General features: G+C 39.7%; 1 protein-coding gene across 1 annotated transcript; it reads left to right on the top strand.

Annotated features, from left to right (window-relative positions):
- Window positions 1-1,983: 1,983 nt before the first annotated feature.
- Window positions 1,984-26,270, top strand: LOC110155209 (serine/threonine-protein phosphatase 2A 55 kDa regulatory subunit B alpha isoform). The gene is made up of 10 exons (XM_020919264.2): window positions 1,984-2,299; window positions 6,949-7,017; window positions 13,412-13,509; window positions 14,081-14,246; window positions 14,498-14,610; window positions 18,454-18,631; window positions 18,942-19,106; window positions 20,356-20,525; window positions 22,407-22,498; window positions 24,451-26,270. The coding sequence occupies exons 1-10, from the start codon at window positions 2,293-2,295 to the stop codon at window positions 24,728-24,730; spliced, it is 1,338 nt and encodes a 445-aa protein (XP_020774923.1). The 5' UTR covers window positions 1,984-2,292; the 3' UTR covers window positions 24,731-26,270.

Here is a 26,270-nt window from a genome sequence, read left to right as displayed (position 1 = left end):
CTGCTTTAGTCCTAGAATAGTCCTGTTGTAGACCTTGTTTAGATCTAGTGGTACTCAGAAAGACAAATATTCTTTTTGGTGGCAGATCTTGCCACTGGTTTAGACTACACAGCCATGTTTTTATCACTATATCGCCCTCTAGGGGAATGTTGCTGCAAGAACAAGCAATAGAACATGGAATAGTATTTTCTTTTCTATTTTCTTTAACCTTTATTTAAGCCCACTGAAATTGTTATCAGTACTCTTACTTGAGTGATTCCTTTTCCCACTGTGAGCAGGATATGACATTAACCAGCTCTACCTTACATTTATTGAATTACAGGTGGTTTTAAAACTCAAAAATACCTTGAAAAACTGTCTGATTGTGAGTGGGGTCGTCTCTCCACAGATCTGACCTGTAGCTTTGTCTGGTTTGGGGTCCATGAAGACAGAAAAGTTGAATACCATACTGTGAAACATCTCCATGGAGAAAGGCATTTGATGGATGCTCCACCAGAAAAGTTGCACCTTTAAGTTACTCTTACTTGATTTGTAGTTTTCCCAAATACTTTTTTACTCTTACCTGAGTATTTCTTGGACCACTACATTGTACTTTTAAGCCTATTAATATTATTTTGAAGTAACATAACTGCCTGGTAAAAGGGATAAGTGGACAAAGCCTTCAACACTAGCTTTTTCTAATTCAAGCGTGCAACCCTATAGTCTCAATCTACTCAGCCTTCGTTTAGTCCTTGGTTTAGATGTGACCTCTGACCTCATATTGTTACTGAGTGAAAGTTGTGAGGAACTGAACGCGAGCCAGTACAGATTAAGACACTGTCCAAAGCCTGTCTTGTTTGTGAGTGTTTGAGAGCAAGGCCCCAGCACACAGGAAGTCCACTGACCTTTACCATCTCACATCGCTCACACATTCACTCACACATTCTACTGGACAACAACGCTCACACCCTGGGCTGAGCTGTGGATGGTCATTTAAAGAGGTTGTACAGAAGCAGTTTGAATTGTAGATATTTGTTTTGGCATAACATAGGTTGTTATATACACACAACTGACTCGTGTGAGCTTTTAGCCATGTTATAATGTTATTCTCCCCTCAAAAACATACCCAGAATTTGTGTTTTGTTCCATTCACACATGTTTGAGTAACCCTTTATTATTAGTCTGTCTACATCTCCCAAGTTCTGTTCCACCTTGTGATGTCATGTCGTGATGGTTTTCAAGTTAACAGTTATTTTTTACCTTTAGTTCAGTAAACCTACAGAGGGGCAATTCCAGGAACGAAATTAAAATGATTGTTGTGAAGGTGCAAGTTTAAAAACACAGTGGAATAAATATGAAGGATTTGTGCATCAAACACATGTGAATAAAACACAACTTCATGCAGGTTATTGTCCTTTAATTCTTATGCATAATGTGTCTTTGTGAGTATCTGAGTGAATACATATTGTCTCTAGTTCTAAATAGGCTACATCTAAACTTCTATACCCATTAGGGTGGGTTTATTTACAGAACAGCCCATAATGTGCACAAATAGGTCACATCTTCCAGCTAAGGTAATTCTGAGCTATATGGTAGATCTGGAGATGGGTGCCTAAGCGCAGCACTGTGGCACCCACTGCTTCTGGCAGGCTGTCCCAGTGGCACTAAAGGACGCATGGGTCAAATGTAGAGGAAGAATTACCCTAAGGGAGATAAAATATACCTTAACCTTAACCAAAATCTGATGAAATGTTTCAGCATAAAGTAGCCCACCATGGTCAGCACAAATATTAACATCAGGTATTTTAGGCCGTATCTTTTATTACAGTGTGGCTGGCTGACGGCCTATTTTTGGAAAGCTGCAGCAGACCATCCCTCCATCCTCAGAGCCACTGATGCTATTTTCATCCTGTCTCCTGCCGGGCACGCGCAGCTCGTGCGTGCGCCCAGCTGTGTGCGCGCATTGTAAAAGCCTGGCCTCAGGTGCGCGCACGGAGCCCGAGGGCGGGGAACAAGTGGCTTGTGGGATGCGAACTGCCCAAGTCGCCGGCGGCGGCAACTGCACAGATCCACACCGAGGAGACAAGCCATCAGCGGGACAGAGACAGCGGGGACACACGCACTGCAGCGGGGGCAGACTACCGGCGCCGCGGTGCTTCCACCTCCGTGTCCAGGCTTCGGGCGCAGGCGGCGGTGAGAATCGGCGGAAGGCAGAGGCAGGAAGGGAGGAAAAGTTGAGATCCCACGAACCGACGCGTGGGAGTGGGACGCGGATCGTGACTGACTGAGGCAAGCCCCACTGTCTGTCTCATCATGGCAGGTAAATCAATGAAGGTCCTCACGCAGGGTTTGGGCCGAACACTGTGCGTGTTTTTCTGATCACTGTTTAATTGTGCGGCCGTTGAGAGGAGCTAATGTTAGCTAGCCAACTAAAGTTAGCCCATGCTAACGTTAGCCGAGTGTCATCGCCCATTGGCCTGTGCATGGGTGTAGTGCCATTCTGAACAGCACAGGCTCCATTATTCTACCATCAATGACATCAGGATGGGATTTTTATAGTTTACACAGTAAAGTGCATCCACTGACGATCGCAGATGTTTATTTGTGACAGTTTGAACATGTTATAACGGAATTTGTTACACATCAAAGCATACATTAATGGACAATTTCAGTATTGCCTATGAGGAGAAACCAATCGGACTGTAGGTTGAAATATTTAAATGAACTATTTGGTGTAGTGGACAGTGAATGTCACTTCTTGGGTGTAGAAACCATTCTGAACAGGCTGCAGAGATCACCGCAACACTGGCTAATGCTAATGCTAACTGTTCACACGGCTGTTTACTCCGTTTACTCGGCCCGAGCTAAAACCTCCCTGCTAAATTTAGCTGCCTATTTTCTACTGTAACTTGTAGCTTATGCCCCCATGTACCCACAGCACGAACTTTTAATTCAAACGGATATTATTCATTCAAACGGATCACGGCTTCACACACACAGCCCAGTGCACACATTTCTCCAACATGCCATGGCTTGACAAGCAGCGGCTAACGCTAGCTCAACTTTTGACATTGCCTCGTTGGGCATCATCTCTATGCGTTCACAAACTTGACAAGTTGTTAAATAGTACTTTTAATTTGTACATATGGGCACATTTACTAATACATCGCATCTAAGGAAATGAATGGCCAAATGTAGTGAAGCTAGCATGCTTGCAGAATGGATGTTGCTGAGTTCCTTTCTCTCATTAGCTTATGTGAACCACTAAAGTTCCAAGTTCAACCAGTAAAAGTAAAGCATCAGCATTATTTGACATGTTTTTGTGTGTTTAAATGTGTTCACTGGCTCAAACATGCACAGCCACTGCTCTGTGAACCCTTAAATGTTCCAAGTTCATTCATTCTCAGTAGGGCTGCTGGATTAATAGAAAATGCAATTATTTAAGTACCATAATTTACTCCTGAAGCTACAAAATATCATGTAAGGATGGATCAAACTGCTAAACCTATAATTTACACCTCTAAAAACATATTCTAGATAGGGTTGTCAAAAGTATCAATAATCTGCTACTAATCAACATGAAAATTGGTATTGAAACTGAATACTAAAATAATGCAAGTATCAATACTGAAAAAAGTTGCACAAATGGATACAGTTTGGTCTTACCTAATAGATGGACCATGTGGTGTAATAAACAGTAAATTACAATATTATCTAAAAAAGAGCTTTATAATGGATCATTTGGGTATCAAATTTGGTACATTGAGTGTTGAGCCTTTTGTTTAGTATTGAAATCGAGTTTGAAATTTCAGAGTAGTGGCAACACGAGTTCAAAATGTGATTCTTATGTTAGTTTGTCGGTTCATATTTCAATCTTTTTGAATAGTGAACTCTGAGCAAAATTCAATTATTAAAAGTTATGCAGTGTTACGCCAAATTGATTCTTGTGTGCTTTAAGCCATGCTATAATGTTCTTACCTCATCAAAACAGAACTGGAGATGTGTTTTGTTTCATTCACACATGTTTGAGTAATCCTTCATTATTAGTCTGTCCACATCATAGACTGTATAAAAAAGTGGACTAAGCGAATGTGATGATACCCATAGCATTCAGTGCCACTCAAATGAAGCATTTACAGAGTGATTTTGGAGCCAGGCTCTATATTATGTATAGGATTTTTTTGACGGACAAATGTCCATTTATATATATGGTCTGTGGTTGACATCCGCAAAGCACACAGTGGACAGCAACTTGAATGAATGAAACAAAACACAACACTGGATATGTTTTTTGATGAAGAAACAACATTATAACATACGCCAGAAAGTGGTGTAATATGGCACAATAATGTTCCCAAATCGTGCAGCCCTAATTCTTGGCCTCAGTGTTTTGATTGTAAATGCAGGGGGTGGTGAGAGAGATGTGCAGAAGGCTGTTGACTAGCCCAGGGCCTGCTTTATAAATGTGATTCATAAAAGTGTGCGGCCGGATGACTCACTTGTGTCCTTGATGTTTCTGCAGCTGTGCTACTGAGCGCTGGACACTTTATCCTCTCCGCTTGAATGGACGGTGACGGTGAACATAGGGCTCAGAGATATGGGGAAAAATATCACCGTTCACATATTCACTGATCATTTTTAAAATGGCTATGAACACAGAAAAAAAAATTGAAGTTGTCAAATTTCTTCCTTCAGTCTGAACTCCAAACCACATGATTTTACTGTCAGACTGAAAAGCTCAAATTGACTGCACAGTCCTATTTAGACATGTTTGCATTATCAATTAAAGAGCAGTAGTCGTATTTTATCTTCAAAAGTGTTCAAACCAAGCATCATGTATCTCCTTTAGTCAGTTCTTTTGGCCAAATAAAATATCGGTCTATGCTGGAGTTTTAAAGAGGACATACTGTAGCCCTATGGTTGTGCTGTGTGTATTACACATTAATAAATTAAAATTGGGGACCAGCAATGATCTCTTGAATGCAGAAGAAAGATTACTCAAACATACATGAATCACATTAAATACAACTTCAAAGGGTGAATGTGAAGGAGAAACAACTATAACATGGTTAAAACTCTGAACAGATTTTGTATAAGAAGTGTATCAGTCTATTCCTAATGTTTAGGTCTATCAATAAACTTGTGTTCTTGTTCAAAAGCCAAAGGATTGAGGAATAACAATGTGCCAACTTGGTTAACTCCTGTAAGATGTCATTAAAATATCCTTTGCCGTTTTTGCTTATATTGATTTCAGATGAATAAAAATGTAAATTAGGGCTGCTACCAATGAATAATTACTATTTTAGTGGTAAATAATAAAAATAATAGTTTGTTCAGTAGATCACATGACTTCTGACTTAAAATTCTCACAAACTGCATCATAAAAATAATACAATATTTTGGTTATGCAACAAGCTGTGGTAAAGAGGCTGTTGTGTCCTATTCACATGGCGGCATGCTTGCTCTTGTCTCTGATTCTAAGATGGAATGATGCTACACACTGATAACTACTGTAGATGTGCTTGTGCAGTACTTTTATTCATAATTCAAATGTTTGTATCTCCATCTGAGCCAGTGTGTACCCCGCTGCGACTGACACTTTAACAGTTTGTGAATTCGTGAGCGCTTGGTAGAGCATTTTGTGTTTTAGGAACTCTGTATTCCCAATAAGACTTGCTAAACTAAAATATTGATTATGAAACAATAACAAACTTATGTAATGGAATGTTTGGAATGTATTATTTATTGCCAAAAATGCTTAAATAGGAAACATGCACTTCCACAGATGATTACAACTTTATCACTGCTAAGTGCTAACCAGCAGTGTTTTGTGGCAATGCAGAAAACAGCAAGATAATAATTACATCATTCAAAGCGGATTGACTTCTGTAGAAGGAATAATGAGGAATGAGGAATAAAATGTGTTAATATGCAAAATCAAATGATAAAGAATTATAAAAATATGTTGCAGAGTGAGTGTCTTTGAGAAATGAAAAAGACATTTTGATCTGAGGGAACTTTATAATTATCAGCGCTTTTCTTAAACGGGCTTAAATATACAGTGTTTACAACCACGACATTACATGTTCACAAATTTCAACTTGAATTTAATAATTACCACTGTAAATGTGTTATATTGAACTTTGTGCACTAATAAATGGATAATGGTTTAATGTTTTATAGGCATCTAAGTGTACATCTAAGGCTTGCTCTCTTGTATCGAATCCACTTTTTGCAGTTGCTAAAATGAGTAGCTCTCCGGCATTTTCTTTTTGTAAAGGTAGCTCACTGGGCGCAAATGGCTGGAGATCCCTGTATTAGATGGATTGCAACATATGGTTTGCCTTACCAACCAGTTCTCCTATATTCTGTTAGAAGCAAGAAGAATCTGGAATCTGACCATAGACAGAAAAACCTCTTCGAACTTGGGATAGTCCAATCACAGCCCCTTGTTGGTACCACGTGTCTCTTTAATACAGAATACATCTCTCAAATTCTTGTAACATTCAGAACAAAAGATACAACTTCTTTTAATTGAGAAAAATAACATAATATTCAAAGTACTAAACTGTTATGTAGAGTTCTTTGCTGTTTCTTGACTTTCTGATTTGTTTTTTTTACCTGGAAATCACCATGTTGCCTGTCCGTCACACCCAACTCAAATTGGGGATACATTCCAACTCGTCTTTGGAAAGTTTTGTCAAAGCCTGTGGTTCTGAAAAAATATGTGTCTTCATAAAAAAAGAAACTAGATCAATAATATTTGGGTAATATTTCCAATTTCATCCCTATTTCATAAATCATTTGTTCCTCTATGCCTGAGGCTGCCAAACTGAAACCAAACCTGCTGATCTGTGCCAGGTGCCATTCATCTGTTCCACTACTATAGGCTGAAATTATACCCAATCAGTGTGGAAACGTCATGCATACTAGCTATCCTTGAACCTCTGTACTGTTTGTCTTCTGCAGGACCTGGAAATGACATGCAGTGGTGCTTTTCTCAGGTGAAAGGAGCCATTGATGACGACGTCGCTGAAGGTATGAACTGCATTGCATTGTCTATTTTGGCATTTAATTAAAAGTGCTACACCTTTCTGAGTCAATGTCAAAGGGAGGGATGCTCCATTATGGGGAAAAAAAAAAAAGTTTTCGTGTACAACTTTTTTGTAATTGATAGAAGCAATATATTTTCACATTCAGATTTCTGCATTGCACATTTATTGCACAGTCTTACACTATTTATACTTGAGGTACAGCGAATACTAATTTCAGACTGGCTATTAATAGAATGATAATTAATAGAATGAGTTTTTAGTAACCCAAAAAATGACAAACATTTTCTTGGATATTATTACCCTGCTAACCTTGTTATTTAGAGCTTTACAAACAATGTTCTATACTGCACATGCATCCCGAATTTTGGACTTCCGGTCATCGTGCAATGTATACTGAGAAGGATCCTCCGAAAAAGTGAGCTTTAAACTGCCATGTTTGATTTCCCAGTGGGATGCGTCTAATATCAACGCCTATCTTTTCTAGTCTTTTGAACTATATCACTTTTGTTTCTGGTTCTGATATTGTCATATTGTAGTTTTAGGATTCGGACATCGTAATTGTGTGGTCCGAAATTTGGGATGCATGTATTCTATTGTAGTACTTTTTCAGTGTTTTGTAGACAAACGTGTCCTCTTCTTTTATAGCCATGCGTTTACTTTTTGTCTTAGAAATTAATTGTTGAACTCAATGATGAGAAACAGGAAGCGGCAAGTGATACTCTTTTTGTTTGGTTGACACTGAATTCACACGTCAGCATAACGTCCGGAGCAAATAAACCAGAGAGAGTAAAATATCCAAATTAAAATGGGCATCAAGACTGTTTTTTGATTGGTGGTGTTTGAAATAAACTTTAAATTAAATATTGCAAATAGAGGCTGAAATCTGTTTTTTTGATTGACACTTAAACTATTCCGTTTTATGAAATGACAAACTGTTTTCCCCATTTTATTGCTTTTTGTTCTCAATTGAAATTCAAAAGAAGAAATGGTACATGGACCATTCTGGTGTTTTTATTTTTGCTATTTAGTTCTAGTTAAATTCCTCTTCCTAATATGAAACGGTCTCCAATTTTGCCCCTACAACTGCTTCTTTTGACTGAAGACAAACACTTCTTTGTACAGTCTATGGTTTTGAACTGAATCTAATTTTTAAAAAGTCTATAAAAATCAAATCACAGTACTGAGTGACAGCAGTCGTATGAACCTGTTTATCACATGCTAATGGCTCGTTTGTGTTTAAGCGTATCAACATCTTTTATATCTCCCTGACAGATGGAATTAGAATTGGCAGAGAGCAGAATTAAATGCACACTGGCTAATTTGACCTCAACCGAACCATGGCAATGCAGCACTCTGGCGTCCGTATCAAATGTCGGCCAGTAATAACTAACACCCCACACAATATCTGAAATGTTAGTAACGGAACAGCAATGCGTACGCTGTTGAGCTACCAAAACAACCTCACTGCCTCTCAATCATTTCAGAATACAGACATTTGAAGTGCCTCGCCGAGCAACACTGTGATTTCCTCATTTATAGTGCGTGAAAGAAAAAGGAGATTGTGTGAAGGAGTTTTAGCACCCCGAGCCACTTGTGATAAACCGTTCTGCGTGTGAACAGACCGGTCCTCTGTGCAGGATTTAGGATGTATTTAAGATTTTGTTTTTCCCCAAAACAAATCGTGACCCACTTCACGTAGCAGAGCTGTAGTCGAGGAGACACTGGTAGATAATGAAGAAACCTGGAAATGGGGATGCACCGATTTAGCTTTAAGTATACTCGAGCTTTAAAGGTGCATTGTGTAACTTTTGTGGTGGAGGGTCCGTCTAATGCTTTTCTCCATCCATTTGCCCATTTTTCTAGGTATTTTTGAGCTTTAAAACCACCTGTAAATGAATAAATGTAATGCAGAAACTAAAAATAGTGTAAATACTATGTACATGAAATAATAACGACAAAACTAATCCAGATGTTTTATGTAGCTGTTATTTAACTCAAGTAACTACTGAACTAGCCAGGCTGGTGCCACCTAGTGCCTCCGCTCAATTTCATTTCTCTCCAGTGACTAGGTCAGGAATCAGAATACACTAGAGGGTTTGCAAGAATCACAGAAGTGCGAGTTCGGGCACCGGCCAATCAGCGAAGAGCCATACATTCTGTGTTGGCATCGGTTCCTGAGATTGAGGATTTAAAGGCGGAACAAAAAGAATGTTTGGTGAATTTTATCAAGGGGAAAGACGTTATTGTCCTTCTTCCTACGGAATTTGGGAAAAGATGAATACAGTGGCCCCCTTGTTTATCGCGGTTACATTAACCCACGATAGGTGAAATCCGCGAAATAGTCAGCTTTATATTTTACTATTCTATCTGTTTTAAGGCTGTAAAACCCCTCAGCACACACTTTATACACTTTTCTCAGACAGGACAGTTAACCCTTTTTGCATCCTTCTTAACACTTATTGCTGCTGTCGTCCTTTTGCTATTTTCATCTTTTATGTAACGAACCGAAGATTCATTTATTCCGTAATGGAGCCCTACAGCGCACAGTCCATTTTTGGAGACCCGCACCCGCGCAGTACAGCATCACACCCGCCCATTTACCCGAGATTATATCAAACTTTTGCGCTGCCTACGCCACGGACTGAACCAAGACTAAACCAGGACTAACCTAGTACTGATTCCAGGACTGAACTAGGACTAAACCAGAACTGAAACAGGACTAAACCAGAAGTAAAACAGGACTAAACCAGAACTGAAGCAGGACTAAACCAGAACTGAAACAGGACTCACTGTCGGGATTACATACGTCACTACCAAATAGCAGCGATTGGTACCCACCTACCGTCATGTGAATGAATCCTAATGCTGTGAGGTCAGACAGTTTCCATTTAGTGAAACCAGCTGATGAATCACTACTACTGAACAGCATTGTATAAATAAACGTTCAAACATTATGGGATGTTCTGGGCTAACTACCACCAGTAAATAGACTTATTACACCGAGTTGTATGTCCAACTAGGATATCGGCTGATCCCATATTTGGAAGCCAATATCTGATCAAGCTCATTTTCCAGTGTCGGTGCTGATTAGAGTTGTGCAAATATATTGAAATATCGATATATCACATCGTTTAATGTGAGGATACAGTATCGATATCATGGGCTGCTGTATTGATATATCGCCAAGGGTATTTTTTGGTTTATTTTACTAAATGATTTTGTTACAGCTACAGTTTTGTTGCTTGTTGAGTGGAAGGAAACTCGTTTATGTAACACATTTGACATTTTCACTGTTTTGATGTTTAAAAAGTTTGTATTCATTTGAACTTTGCACAAGAAGTGGTTTAACAAAGACTTGTAGAATTACAGCCATGATTTAGACATTATTTGTATTGAACCGTATCGTATCGATTTGAAAGTTAATTTTATCGAGACATGTATCGTATCGTGGCCTGTGTATCGAGGTATGTGTCGTATCTGCAACTTCTTAATGACACCCGGCCCTAGTGCTGATAGATGAAATCTGTAACGCTAACAAAGCATAGACCGTTTTCAAGAAGTAAACTGTTCATTTCAAGCTAGGGCTTAAAGATAAATCACAATGAAAATTGTAATTTGAATTAGTGCTTTTATCTACTCTTAAAGACTATCATTTTGTAGGTTCAATCTGTTTTCTCTGCAAACAACAATTCCTTCATTTTCCTTTGGGTTTTAATGTATAGACGCGGCTAACCCTGTAGTTTAAACCTCGACAAACATGTTCGCAAATGCATTGGATTCTTGGATTAGTTAATCAGTGTTTAGGCCTGTTTTCAAACCTGCATTGCAAGGTGAATGTTTATTTTGTATTTATATTGCCTTTTGGAAATCTTAACGCAACTAAAGGTTTCCAGAACAATTGAATCAGGTTGCATAATGTTTTGAGGAAAGAAAAAAAAAATCTATTTCAGGCTCAACATCCCTTTACAAAAGAGATCAGGTTACTGTTATTTTTATGTTTTATTTGGAACCTTTGCCACGCCTACTTATCCATTTCTGCCGCGGTGATATTGTCACTGTTGAAAATGCACCATGATGGAAAATGAAGTGTTAGTTTGTTAGTGTCATTGTTGGTGTCAGTCTGTTGGTTTCCTTCGAGTCTTATTAACAAGGCATTTGATTGGATGAAAAAAAAGTGACCCTGTTTCTTTTTTAGCAGCTTTTGCCAAATGATACATGATGTAAAGAGCATTTATATTGACAAGAATAAATTAAATGTCCTATATTACACAAAATTTACTCTTTAAGAAATGCTGTTACCTCTTCAAAAACATAGTTTTGTTTTATTCACACATGTTGGAGTGATCTTTTATTTTTAGTCTGTCTACATCTCCAAACCCCTTTACCCTTTACCTGTTGTTTTGTAAAGATTAGAAATTCCAGGGCTGAAATGATCCAAATGATTCTAGTGAAGGTGTACGAAGTTTAAAAACACACTGGAGCATTTCCTGTATTAACATCACAAGGTGGAGTGTTTCCTGTTTAAAAGGAGAGCTAAATAAATCTAAATTTGCAGGATTTGTGTGTTTAAACTTGTGTGAATGAAACAAAACACAACTCCAGGGATGTTTTTGATGAGGAAACATAACATAGATAGAAAATAACAGAATATAGACCCCCAAAAACAGGCCATTTTTAATATTTAATTATGACAAAACACAATAGTCTTCAGTAGAATAGCTGTATTTACACTTCTGTCCTTGTTCTCTGGCCCAAACAGCCACTGACGTAAGAGAGAGCGGTGTTAGATTACAGGAGCTAACTGCTTTATCTGCAGGGCTTTTCCACACAACACTCCCACAAGCTTCTGTCCGACTGTCCTACTTCACCGCTCGTCCACATCAGAGTATTTTTACTGTAAATATTGTGGGCATATGCCTTTTGGTTGGGGCAATTACAAGCGCGTGTGGTTACTAGAGGGAGAGGTGGAGGTTGCTTCCCACACTGGAAAGATTGGCTGAATTTTCAAGGATTATAGTAGTACCGGTAAATTGAGAGTAGAGAAATCTGCACCGCTACTAGGATTGTCAAAAGTATCAAAGATCTGATAGTAATCCATATTAAAACTAGTATCAACACTAGATATACTAATTTGAGCACGTATTAATACTAAGAATTCCCATTCACAGGACAAAATGAACCTTTCCTGAATGTCTTTAGAATGATCTTGAGCTGTATCAGAACACATAGACTAGTATACACCCATGAACCGCCAGGGACCCTACCTGGACCAGTGAGGGATTACCCATAAAGCCACATGGGAATAAAAAAATCACCTCATCTTCTCTAAATAAAGACTGTGGTATCAGAATCGGTATTGAGTCTAAGCCTTAGTATCAAAATAGCTTGACGTTTTAGTATCGTGACACTAACTGCTATTAATGTAAGACCTGGGTGTATTTGAGATATGATTATTATGAATACTATTTTAAAGATTATGTTGAACTGTGTTGTTTATAGTTCAAAACCAGTTCCACAAAAAGATTATAAAGTGATGTTTCGTTTAATCTCATACAGTTTTTCAGTCCTCTCGTTCGTCTGATCTTTTAAACCTCATTGAATACATCTAAAGACATGTAAGCACATTTCAAAATACTGTATCATCAGATATTTGTTATTAGGTTACTCCCATCAAAATTTTAGCCATTTTTGTCTATTGCCCATCCCTAGTTCAAACAACAGGGTCAGCCGGTTTAGTACGCCTTCCTAGAGATGAGTCGTGTGTTTGCATTGGAGGACATACTGGATCATCTTGAGTATTGTGAACGTTCATTGTGATTTCACCTGGAGTTCATTCTCTATTTTAAGCCCTTCTTGATCCATTATATTTATATTAACACATTTGATTTCACAAGAATCAAAAGTCTTTACAAAAAAGATTGCATCAAACTGATTAACATTCTATCAATGAAATGAACAATGAATGTGATTCTCTAACTGCTTCATAAGTTTAAAAAAAGAGTGGGACAGAGGGACATGTGCTGGTTTCTCTGTGGGTGACCCCTTCTGGGGCCCTGAGGCAGCGCGGCTCTTACAAAGAGCACCTATGAGAACTGTTGGGACCTTTGTCCTTCTGCTCCACTGGACGTCAAAGGGTTAAATATGTGCGTGTGGCGTGCACGAGCCGGGTTTACAAATCCAGCTGCTGTAGAGCTGTCTGAAGAGGAGAAAGTAGGTTATCCATCGCACTGTCCATCTGTTCCTCTTCCTCTGTACACGCAGTAGTAGTGTTTAGTAGTAGTAGTAGTAGTAGTTGGATTAGGATTACCTCCTTATGAGCCTTTGTTTCAGTTCTCTGTGATGAATGGCTCTGACGGCATATGGTTGTGTGTTGACAGCGGACATCATCTCCACGGTGGAGTTTAACCACACAGGGGAGCTGCTGGCCACCGGCGACAAGGGCGGACGAGTTGTCATCTTCCAGCAGGAGACAGAGGTACTTGCAACTGCATGTGGATGCTAATACTCCTGTACTTTACAGTACACAAAATCTAGACAAAAACTGACCTTTAGTGCAAATATAAAATGCTAATATAAAATATTGTTTGGGCAGTTTTAATGAATAAACATGACTATATGCTAAGCTTTAGCCTACTGTTTAGCACTGGTGTAAACTGTGTTAAGCAGCAGCTGCCCAGTTCAGATATTTGCCCGTGACTCCATCACGTCACTCCTCAGAGATGTACCAGTTCCACCCAATGAACAGGAACTGGGTCTGGGTGACTCACAGGGAGGCTGGAGGAGCTCTGCTCTCCAGTCCATCTCTTATCTGGGGATGCCCTGGGGTTGGAACAATGGGACTTTAGAATTATTTGGCTGGACAAATACATGTTCGCAGTACGAAAACACGTTAGAACTATAAACCTGAAGTGGTTTCTATAGATGGGAACAGTCCATTTATTTTAGCATTTTTGTTCTGTTTATCTCGACAAGAAGGTCTGCTTTAAAGCAAGACCTCAGGCTTAAACGTGCACTTAACTGTCCCATCTTGTGTCTTGTGTGTGCAGAATAAAAACCCACCTCAGTTCCGGAGCGAGTACAATGTTTACAGCACTTTCCAGAGCCACGAGCCCGAGTTCGACTACTTGAAGAGTTTGGAGATCGAAGAGAAGATCAACAAAATCCGCTGGCTTCCTCAGAAGAACGCAGCTCAGTTCCTATTGTCCACTAATGGTATGTCCAACACTGCTGCTGGTCATTCATAAACCACTAGGACTGTCCCATATGCTTTTGTTAGCTTTTTCATCAATGCAGTTGCAGATATATTTTAATGCATATCTCTTAATGGCTGACACATACACTGACGACTACAATATTTTACTCAACTATTATTAAAAAACATCAACAAAATCTGTTCATGTCCGTTTTAAAGCTCAGAATCTGCAGGTAAATTAATATTGACCTAATTCTATGTCATTTTGCAGATAAGACAATTAAACTGTGGAAAATCAGCGAGCGGGACAAGCGGCCAGAGGGCTACAACCTGAAGGAGGAGGATGGCCGGTACAAAGACCCCAACTCCATCACCAAACTGCAGGTACAGGCTCAGACTCCTCACATGCGTTACACAACACTGGTGTACTCTAGTGTATTCTAGTGCAAGTCCAGAGCATCTCTATTCCACTATATTTAGACCTGCCATAGTCAACACTATTTCGAGAGCACTGGAATTGCATAATGTGGTGCAGATGAAAGTAGATAAGGGGCCAGATTGCTCTATCAGTCGCTGTCTCTCACTGCAAGTGGTTAGAGATAAACGGTGGAATTCTCAAGCTGATTGTAGAGGAAAGTTTAATTTATCAGATGGTAAATATACAAAACCGTTAAACAGCTTCTTTTTTTCAAACCAAAATAGTCACGAGCCCTATTCGTACGTGATAAGTATTAACTGTGGACCTTTTGATTTGGGCTGGTATCATTAAGAAGTTGCTGATACGATACATACATCGATACATAGGCTACAATATGATATGTTTTTCGATGCAGTGCATTTTCGATTCAATATGATTCGATATATTTCAAAACGATTCGATACAGTTCAGTGAAAAACAAAGGCAAATAAATCATGGATGTGATACTAAAAGTCCGCCAAGTTTGTGCAAAGTAGGTATGGGCATGATTAGTCGACTTATCGATAATTGATCATTAAGAATTTTGTCCATTACGTTCATTTTTAATCGACAAACCAAATGTAGGCTGCTGTGCGTAGAGACGAAGCTGCATCTGACAGCGCAAACACTGGAGTTGTGGCCTCACTGTTCCACGTTTTGGCTCTTGCACCTCCTTGGAGATCACTGTGCCACTCAATGAGTGTGTTTACATGCACATCTGTATCCCGATTTTGTCATGGTGCATGTATACGCAGTATCCCGGTTACTGCAACATAAAGAGTTGCACACATCTGATCTCTGAAAACAATGCGACACGCACACAGAACAGACTCACCATCATCATCAACATCCCTCTGTCACAGAGAGAACACTCATATTCCACTGAGTCGTGTCCTTTAGTTTGATAGAAGCTGACCATATCATCGCACAAGAGCTTTTTTTTCTAGCTTAGTTTATGCAAATGAGCCATACGGCTTTAAGTTTCATTTCTGTAAGACTTGTGCAAAGCTGCATTAAACACATTATAATGTCAAACGGGCGGATGTGGCTCTAGAGTCGTTATGGTTTATATGTTAAGTTTATTTGTGCAGATTAGTAATAGTAATAAAGATGATACTTTATAAAAACTTATAAAAACGTTAATAATTAATCGAAAATTGAACGTTAATTCTCCCGACGATCGACTAAGAAAATTTAATCGAATGCCCATCCCTGGTGCAAAGTGAATATGAAAAACACCCATTTACTCAAAACTATGAAAATGTCAACACCACTGTAGCTCTTACACAAAATAATTTTGTAAAATATACCTAAAAATACTTTTGGCAATTATATTGATACAGCAGCCCACTATATTGATAGTGTATCATCAAATTAAACGATACGATATATCAGTATTTCAATATATTTGCACATCTCTGTTGGTGATTTGTAATAATTGTGGAGGACGCCTGAGGTCTTAATCCCGTGCAAATACGCTGTGTCTGTAATTTGTAAAGTAAAAATTCCACCGCAAATGACCTACTATATTTCACCAAACACAGACATCTGGTGCTAATACTCATCCTGTGTGAATCTGCATCTCTGTGTTTGTTGTTGTAATTGCACCTTTTCTATCTCTTTTCTTCTCTTTCCACATTCTTTTCTCTTTAAATCTGTCAGTGTCAGTAAAATAGTCATTTACAAACTTTGCTTATCCTGTGCAAATGTGCTGCAAGTAACACAGAGGTGGAGCGGTAAACTATAAATTACAAGACGACAACAGGTTGTACTTACAACGTGCAAATAGGGGTATAGTCAAAACTAACCTGCATACCACTGTCTGAGTTTTGGTGCTTCTCCTTTGACTTCCACGTATACCAAACCCCCACTTTGTTATGACCCAACGCTGGAAGGGACAGGGGAAGTAACAAAAGAACCAAGATGTAAAATGCTAAAACTAAAGTTGTAATTTATTTAAAAAGGAATGTTAAATGTGAAACTTAAAGTAGGCTGACATAAACATAAATGACAAAAACAGAAACAAAAAACACTCTCTAAACTATGTCACAAAGGACTATTAGTGTCTCAAGGTTCACAGAGTTGCACGAAACTACAGGGAGACGCAGCAAATGTGGCATGCAGTGCAGACAGACAGAGCACCAGCCAGGAGTGGCAGGGGGCAGATCCTTTTAAGGTGTGGCTGCCTCAGGTGAAGTCCCGGGATTGGCTAGATGTTAGAGCGATACACCAATCAGAAGGAAGGGACCCAGGTGCCAGCTTGAAGTGAATCTACCAATCACTGCAGGGGTCTGGCAGATGAAGGCTTGTATGCACACACACAGGGATCAGCAGCAGGGACTTAAACAGATATGGCTACAGGAGGCCAGTTATATTTAATGCAGGTGGGGGCAGCTAAAAACTATATTGTTAAAAGTTTTTTTGTTGTAATACAGTGACGTCTTGGGGCTAGCCAACAATAGAAATGATCAGGTTCAAGATTTGCGCATTTACATTTTGAATATTTCATGACAAGTACAATGTAATCAATAGGAAAAACTGTCTCTTGCCCCTCACCTGAGAGTATGACATCGTCACAGCCTAGAATCTGAAAACTGCCAATACCATGTGATCGGTCTAAGTGCTCCAGCAACACGAGCAGGAACATTACTGTGCATTCTTAAGCCTCCAACCCCATCAAAAAACGACTGCGCACGCCCGCAGAACACGCAAACACACACGGAGCAGACAGCGACCGCGCAGCGAAACACACCCGCAGCCACACTCATCACTCCACACGGACAAAGAACGGAACAGAGGAACAACCCAAAAAAGCGAATGCAATGTGCCACTTCCAGCCATAACTGAACAACTGAGTCACTGCGAACACGCCGACAATCCGTTAGTCCCAGACAGCACCCTCCCTACACGCCACAGCTGAACAAAGCCCAGAGTCACCGTGAACGCGCCAAACAAAGTCCCACTGACCCATCACACTGGTGGGTTTCGTTTAAAGTCCGGTGCCGTTTGTCATTGAATGGTCTATTTTCAAACTTTTTTCACAAATAGTGAGGAATATACGGTAGTCAGTAATAGAAAGGATCAGGTTCAAGATTTGCGAATTTACCTTTTGGATATTTCATGGCAAAATACAACATAATCAACAGGAAAAACTTTCTCTTGCCCCTCGCCTGAGAGTATGACATCATCACAGCCTAGAATCTGAAAACTACCAATACCCTGTGATCGGTCCAAGTGCAAAGTGTCCACGGGCAGGAGCATTACTACTTCTTACTCTACTTCTTCTTACTACTACGTTTGCTCATGACTAGGGCTGGAACAAGTTAATCCATTAATCACAACTGAGACTGAGACTCCAAACCATGCCATGTGCTGAGAGACGTTTTATGACACAGAGCAGTAATTACCCAAAAATAGCACAAGAGACATTTGTTTGACTATTTTTACGGTAAATATATTTTATAGATGTTCTGTAGCGGCATCTCTTTTAGCTTAATCTTTTCCAAATGTATAAAAAACTGTTGTATTCACGGGCTTCTGTCACTCTAAACAACTAATCGATTAACTGACAAAATTATTTGCGGAGTGGTTACCAAAATAATTGTTGGTTACAGCTAACAATTACACATACGACACATGACTATACATGACAACTCAAATGGCCTTTGTTTTGATTGGAATACCATGCTGTTTTCCTAGTTGGAGCTTTTGTTGTACGCATTACTGGTCAGATTTGTCTCTGCTCAACTATTCCATTGCTGTTGTTGCAGGTCCCAGTGTTGATCCCGATGGACCTGATGGTGGAGGCCAGTCCCCGGAGGGTGTTTGCCAACGCCCACACCTACCACATCAACTCCATATCTGTGAACAGTGACAATGAGACGTACCTGTCTGCAGACGACCTGAGGATCAACCTGTGGCACCTGGAGATCACTGACCGCAGCTTCAGTATCCTTCTGACATGTGTGGGACTGTTGGTGATCAGAATACTGACCAACAGTCCAAGTGGAGCAAAAATGAAGAAAGCTCTAGGATTTTATGTTGAAAATCACATTTGATTGTCTAAAGAAAGTATTTTTATTCTCGTGGTATCGGAATTGGTGTTGAATGTTATTATTACTTGGTATCGAAATCTAGACAACTGTAACTATACTATCATGAGCTTTTAGACCTATTCTGGGGCTTGGCAAACAATAACATAATAATAATATAGTCTAACCTGTCCTTCCCACATATTTGGCCTTAACTCACTCTTCAGACATTGTTGACATCAAACCTGCCAACATGGAGGAGCTGACAGAGGTGATCACTGCTGCAGAGTTCCACCCTCATCAGTGCAACACGTTTGTCTACAGCAGCAGCAAAGGCACCATCCGCATGTGTGACATGAGGGCCTCTGCACTGTGTGACAAACACACCAAATGTAAGACAACTCTGTTCACCTATAGACCCTTGAAATGCTCTGTCATCAGAATGACATCAACTTCTAAAAACGTGAAAAACACAACTAGTTCATTTTAAACAGTTTGCAGCATTTCCTCACCCACGTTCTACATTCTGAGCGTCTTATCTATTCCCCACAATGACTTTACAGTGGTGCACATTTGTTTACGCAATTATGCATGTTACGGGTTGATAGGGAAACTGGAGTGCAAACTCTGCATAGAAAGGCCTGAGTGACCCAGGAATCAAAGCCAGAATCTTCTTGCTGTGAGAAATGAGTGCTAGCTACTCAGCCATCATGCTGTCAAGGTACACGCCCTTTAAGTCTTTATAATGATGATGAGGACACCGTTTTGAATTTCCAGGATATATGTAAGTCTCTATCTCTATATTGAAAAGATGGAAAAAATACTATTTTCTAGCCTCAAATTTTATTTGAGCTTCATAAAAAATGTATCATGTAATATGGAGAGGTCGGCTGCTCTTGTGGCTACCTAGCTCACACACTGAGTAGTTTCTGAAACTTTTTGAGCTCAGTTTTTAACATGATATCATGGGATTTTAACCAGCAAAGAAGTGCAGCTTATGGAATTCAAAGGACAGAAGTTGGGGACCGAAATGAGCGGTTTGTTTTTCCTGTATCTATGGAGACTGTGCAGGAAAGGGCTAAGGGGCTGACTATGGACCTCTGAGAAGACTTTTTCCACCATATATGGCAGAAAACATTTGAGAGGAAACACTTTGAGGGAACGGCCCACCTCATCACCGCCTGAAACATCAGAGTGGCTCCCCCTGAAGGCTGCTCTGATGCCCACATTTCAGGACACAAAGGGGGTACACTGTTGTCCTGAGGGCAGCTATTCCCCTGATCCACTAACCCTACCTGGCCAGTTCTCCTGTTAAGATGGAGTAAGACACAAAGGCGGCTAAACTTGAGTTTCCCTCGGGATCAATAGTCTCTCACAGGTCAAAAGTATTCAGTAATAACCAAAAACGGGCATTTTCCCTCTAATGAGCTTCGATTAAATAAACAATGTAATGTCTAAATTGGGCTCTGGTATCACATGTAGCAGAGTGGTTATCATTTGCCAAACTCATTATTTTTCATTTGTTGTGATAATTGAGTTCTAGTTTCCCAGGTGAAATAAGTTTTTGTTTAGAAACTTTTAAAGGATCTACAGGTCTGCTTTTGCATGTTATTCTAATCTAAATGTCCTTTTGTCTTGCAGTGTTTGAGGAGCCTGAGGACCCAAGTAACCGCTCCTTCTTCTCTGAGATCATCTCCTCCATCTCAGATGTGAAGTTCAGCCACAACGGCCGTTACATGATGACCCGGGACTACCTCTCAGTCAAGATCTGGGACCTGAACATGGAGAGCAGACCCGTGGAGACCTACCAGGTGAATACAACTACTGTCACAATGTCTACTTGTACTCAAAGTACAATGTAGTCACGGCTGGTTTCTGCAGTTTTTAATCCAATGATATGATAGAATAGTTGTGACTGAATCTAGAGAATGCAGGGTGTGTAGGTAATGTGTCACTAACCAACTGAAATAATTTGTCCTTGTTTGGGTGCGGGCGAATCATTTTGGGTTGCGTAATCGCAACAGACCAAGCTGCCACATACACTACCTATCAAAAGTTTGGACACACCTTCTATTGTTTTTTCTTTTTTACTACTTTCTGCATTGTCTATACATACTGACTGATGTAAAATATGAGGCAAGGTGTATGGAATTATCTAACAAAGACCAGTTTAAAAACTAAATAGTGATCGTCTCATAGCATAACTGCCTATGCCAAGATAAACTGCATATGTCATTTAGATGACTGGGACGGTTTGTGTGTTCTGGGCCCTAAAACTCTTTGATTGGCGAGGTCAGCGAGTGACACCTACAGATGCAGCAGGGTCTGGAGAATAGAATGAGGAAACTCAATTTGGCCCAAAAGTGTTATGAAGTCTGTGATAAGTTCATGTTCCTCGAAGTAGCCACAGTTTGCTTTGTTGGCAGCGTTGGCAACAAAGCGTCTTCTCTCAATGAGCTTCATTCACAGGCGTGTCTCCTCAGGGTTCATTAGTGGAATGCCAAGTGTGTGCAAAGCAAAAGGTTATTTCGAGGAATCTAAATGATCCAACAGCATGTTTGGAGTTATTTCATGCTATGTTGAATACATTCCATATGTGTTCACTGTTGTGTTCATAGTTTGGATGCCTTCAATGAGGATCTACATAAGGGGTTGGAGGTGGTTATTTTTTCCATGGGGCCACACAAGAAACAGAAAATATTGTGGAGCCCCGGGCCAAAATAGTTAACTCAAGTCTACAGACATGTACATGTCTACATGTATTTCTTTATAAAAAGCAGTAAATATCATTGTTTTGTCAAGCTGGTTAGACTGGTAAAAGTTTGTTATGACTGAGCAATGGAAAAAGTGAGGCTGCCTTACAAAAAATTTAATAAAAAAAAAACACCTCTAAAATAAAAACAATGCAGCTTTAGTCCATGTATGAGGTCAAATTATAAAATGTTGATTTTGTAATTCCAAATGAGCTTAAACAGGTCAATCAGAGTCAACCAAAGGGCCATATGTGGCCCAGGAGCTGGACAATGCCCAGGTTTAATCTATAATGTAAAATGGTCATGAAAATAAAGACATTAAAACCACAGTATGTAATATTTTGGTACAAAAATTGACTAAAATAAATGTATAAATTGCACTAAAACCATGCATGTTTACACTCAACGGGCTTGTATCTCCACAAATCTGACTCTTATTTGGGCTGGAGGGGAGTGCCTAGTACTGCTTGTTTCCATGGGATTGTTATTATTTTGGTCATACACCAGAGTATAGCATAAAACACACCTCATCTCCTTGGAGAATGTCTCCAAGTTTACTTTCCATTACCATGAAACCATGTAGCTGATGAGCCACCTTCAAAGGTTACATTCTGCACCTTTAAATGAAAGGGTCTGAAGTTTTGTCTGGTAGTTTATAAAGGTGGCTTACTTCTTTCTGGACTTTTCTGTCTCTTATTTGGTTCACAGATCCAACTGCTGGAGAAAAGCTAGTTTTTTTAAATGCAACCTGTCATACAAATGAATGAATGAACTGTTAGGAATGTTCAGCTCTTTACTCTGGGTGCAGCCTGTTGACTCGCAGTTACAGACAGTCCCCACTAGACGGCACCATTTGCATTTCGTTTGGTTGTATGTTCCATGCCTTTTGTTATCAGGCGTGGAGAGTGTATCTCTAGTAACTTGTGCTGTGTTCTTCAGGTCCACGAGTATCTGAGGAGCAAGCTGTGCTCGCTCTACGAGAACGACTGCATCTTTGACAAGTTTGAGTGCTGCTGGAATGGCAACGACAGGTGAGAACACGCTCCCACAGCCCTGCTCTTTTCACACACTATGACAGGAATTTCATCACCTGCACACTAGTGGTGTTGCGGTACTAGAATTTCAAACTCGATTCCAACACTGCAATGACAATATAAAAGTAAGTACTATCATTAAATGTGCTTTTTATTCCCATGTGGCCTAATATTTGTGTAATCCCTCAGTGGTCCAGGTAGGTTCGATAGTGGTCCATGGGTGAATACTAGTCTATGTGCTCTTACACTTGTTCTGATACAACTCAAGATCGTTCTAAAGCTATTCAGGAAAGGTTCATTTCTGTCCTGGTGTGAATGTTTTTTGTTTTTTTTGTTTGTTTTTTGCATCAATACCTGCTCAAATGAGTATCTAGTTTTGATACTAGTCATAGTATTTACCCCTGTGACAATTGGTCATTTCACAATACTTCACAATACTGTCAACATTTACAACATAAGTAGCACATTATAAATAATACAAATATTCATCATAATTAGAGTGACAGTCCCAGTTTTGAGCTCTGTGTGCCCTATCCTAGCAGATTTAGCCAAAACCAGTGATTTGTCCCAGTTTTATACAAGAAATGTCCCAGGTGTCCCTATTTTGGACCAGTCTGATCCCTGTTAACAGTAAAAAGAGGTGTAAAGTGTAATTTGTTTAGATAACACAGAAAAGCTGCTTAAAAACAACCAAAACACAAAGAAAATCTGACTATACTGAGTCACATTGTTGCTGAGTACAGAACAATTTTCCTTAATTACGCACTCATTTCACAGTCTAAATCCAAACCAGGGACATCCCAGTTTTTTATTTTGAAAATATGGTCACCCTAATCATAAAATTTCCATGCAAAAGATGTTCACACATTACAAATGCCACTTTTTGTTACAAGCCTTAAATATGCACTGTGCAGCTTTATGCTTTGCTGGAATGTCCCACAATATAGCTTTAAAGCTCTCTCTCCCCAAAGACAAAGAGGTGATGCCACCAGGCCAAGTTATGGGTCAGATCTGCAGAGAGGCGTCCCCCAACAGCTGTGACTGACAAGATATAAAAGTTTAATCACATACTGTGGAACATTCCCGACAAAGCAATAAAATAGATACCTGCTTGTATCGGTGAAAATTCCATGAGAAAAGCTGCTTTTAGTGCACTTGTAAGTTGCTTCTCTTCGATTGGTGCATCATAATTACAGGAACAAGCCTCAAATATAACTTAATCACTAAGAACATTGACACTGCTCAGTATTGAGCAGACAATGTCACAATGTCAAATCTTTGTGTTGCAAGTATTGTGCAAAGAAAAAACACCATTGTCGACACCAGGACCTAAACAACAGTGAAAGCCTTGTTCTTTTTCTTTTTAGTTATCAAATGTTAAGTATGTATCCTGGTTTATGAAATCAAACTTTCTGAATGATAAAGTAGGGATGGGCCGAAGTTCGATACCGATATCTGATATTCGGGCTGCTGCTTTGACCGATAACTGATATTTATTTACCTTTTTAAAATCCATTGTGCGGCCCCCAAATTTCAGTTAATTTTTGATTGTCGTATTGCTAAACTTTTGTTAAAAAAAGTATTTTAATGGGACATAAAATGATTTGTTAGATATTTTTGTAAACATACAGCCATATAACACTCTTCTATTTCCATCTTTACACATATTAGTTTGTTCAGAAAAGGCACATAGAGAATGGGACAGCCCCCAAAAATACTGGGTATAAATATCGGACGATACTGATACGAGAATAGATGTATAGCAAGATTGCATAAAACAGCCGCATGAAAAAGCACTTTACATAAATTTTACTTTTTTGGATATATATTGTATGGAAATTTTGCTTCCAGTAATGTCTCTTATTATTTTTTAGCTTATGGATCACATTGTGACCTGAATAGTGACAATTATTGATTGAACTAATGATTTGAACATCCCTCCTCCTCAGTGTGGTGATGACCGGCTCCTACAATAACTTCTTCCGGATGTTTGAGCGTGGCCACCGGAGGGACGTGACCCTGGAGGCGTCCCGGGAGAACAGCAAGCCCCTGCAGGTGCTCAAGCCCCGCAAAGTGTGCGCGGGCGGCAAGCGCAAGAAGGATGAAATCAGCGTGGACAGTTTAGACTTCAACAAGAAGATCCTCCACACCGCCTGGCACCCCCAAGACAACATCATCGCCGTGGCAACTACCAACAACCTCTACATATTCCAGGACAAGGTCATTTAACAGCACGCAGGCGAGTTACCGGCTCCTTTTTTCTAGGTGCGGCAGAGGGGCGGGGTCTCACGGTTTCGGCCGGCCCGCCCTCTCTCTCTCTTCTCTCTGTGGAAACGCAGGCACTTGAAGCAGCCATGTCCGTTGCTAGCGGCGACCAGACTTTGCCACTTTGACCCTAGTGCGGACAGAGGAGGCCTCGCTATCACCCCCTTTCATCAGATCTGCAGCAGAGGGACACCTGCCTTCTCGTTTAAAGCTCTAGTGCGGGCTTTTTCAAGTAGTGTTGTACGTTTAAATATTGTGTAGTGAGGCTGAAACATGATGCTAACGGTTCATTTTGTCGTTCTTTTTTTGATGGGAGGGCTTGTTTGGAGATGCAGACAGGAACATTTGCAGTGTGTGGGGCTAAAGCACTTACTACCACTAATATCAGTTTATTAATGCATTACTGGCGTGCGTTTATTCACACACACATCTCCATTTTGTTTTACGACGGCACTTAATATCTAAGTAGTCTCAGCTTGTGGTGATTGAACACAAATGGGCGATTTATTAAAAACAACGTTGAAGTTTAGACACCAGTGCGTAGTGTAATCTCCTGTCTGCAGCTCCAAACACAGAAGAATGCATGAAAATTTAGTCCTCAACATATCAAAACTTTAAAACTGTTTATATGGAGCACTCCTGAGTTAGATTAAATGAAAAATCACCAGAAAATGTAAAAAAAAAAAAAAACACTCCCTACGACACTACTCGGAAAGCCCCGCAGTAACGCTTTCTAATTTCGTGCCAATTTTCGTTCTCCATTCGCCACGTTTTCCCCTCAACAAGAACACTTATTTTTTATATACCACCTGCCCCCCCCCCCTCGGAAATATACCTGTGGTCGTGTTGTTACCCCCTCGCCCTGTGCCATCGTAGTGTTTATTTTTCTATTTTCTGTTTGTAGAACTTTTATTAATTCATCCGTTTATACTGTCATGTTATAGTTTTTTTTCCTTTCATTAAATGCATTGAAACGACTCACTCCATTTTGACATTGTGCCTCAGGTTCAGCGGCCACAACGGTCCAGAAAATGACATCAATAAATATTTATGTTTGAACAAGTCAGGTAGAGTTAAAATAAATGTCATATTTATATTAACCGGTGTTACCAAATTTGTTCCGTCCGTCTCCATGACATCAGATTTGACGATTTTTTTTTTGTTTTTGTCTTCTCAAGCACTTAAAAAGAGTTTGGATTTGACACTGGACGCTTATTCATCTTAACTAATGGATATCTGTGTTGAAGATGGAATTAAAAATAAAAAAACACATTATTTGAGGCAATGGGTCGCTAAATGTTGGAGCTACTGCAGGACTTGCTACCGCTACTGTATGTGATGGTACAATATACGGGGCTGCACGCGAGTGGGTTAGCAGCCGTTTGAGGAATCCACAATGTATTCGAAAAAGTGGACGATTCAAACTATATTGATGCCTCTAGTAATGTATGAGTACAGTTTTAATCTATGACGGTGAAGATAATAATAAAGGAACTACTTTTTG

This window comes from Boleophthalmus pectinirostris, unplaced genomic scaffold (genome assembly GCF_026225935.1).
Source record: "Boleophthalmus pectinirostris isolate CB_2022bp ecotype Guang Dong unplaced genomic scaffold, ASM2622593v1 HiC_scaffold_18, whole genome shotgun sequence".
NCBI lineage: Eukaryota > Metazoa > Chordata > Actinopteri > Gobiiformes > Gobiidae > Boleophthalmus > Boleophthalmus pectinirostris.
Note: the sequence above shows the minus strand (reverse complement) of the source record. Positions and strands in the feature narration are given on the sequence as shown.

What these genes read in the sequence shown, in the direction of transcription:
- LOC110155209 (XM_020919264.2), top strand. An exon ending in GTTCCTATTGTCCACTAATG is followed by an intron (nt 14,247 to 14,497) that starts GTATGTCCAACA and finishes GTCATTTTGCAG; the next exon opens with ATAAGACAATTAAACTGTGG. An exon ending in ACTCCATCACCAAACTGCAG is followed by an intron (nt 14,611 to 18,453) that starts GTACAGGCTCAG and finishes CTGTTGTTGCAG; the next exon opens with GTCCCAGTGTTGATCCCGAT.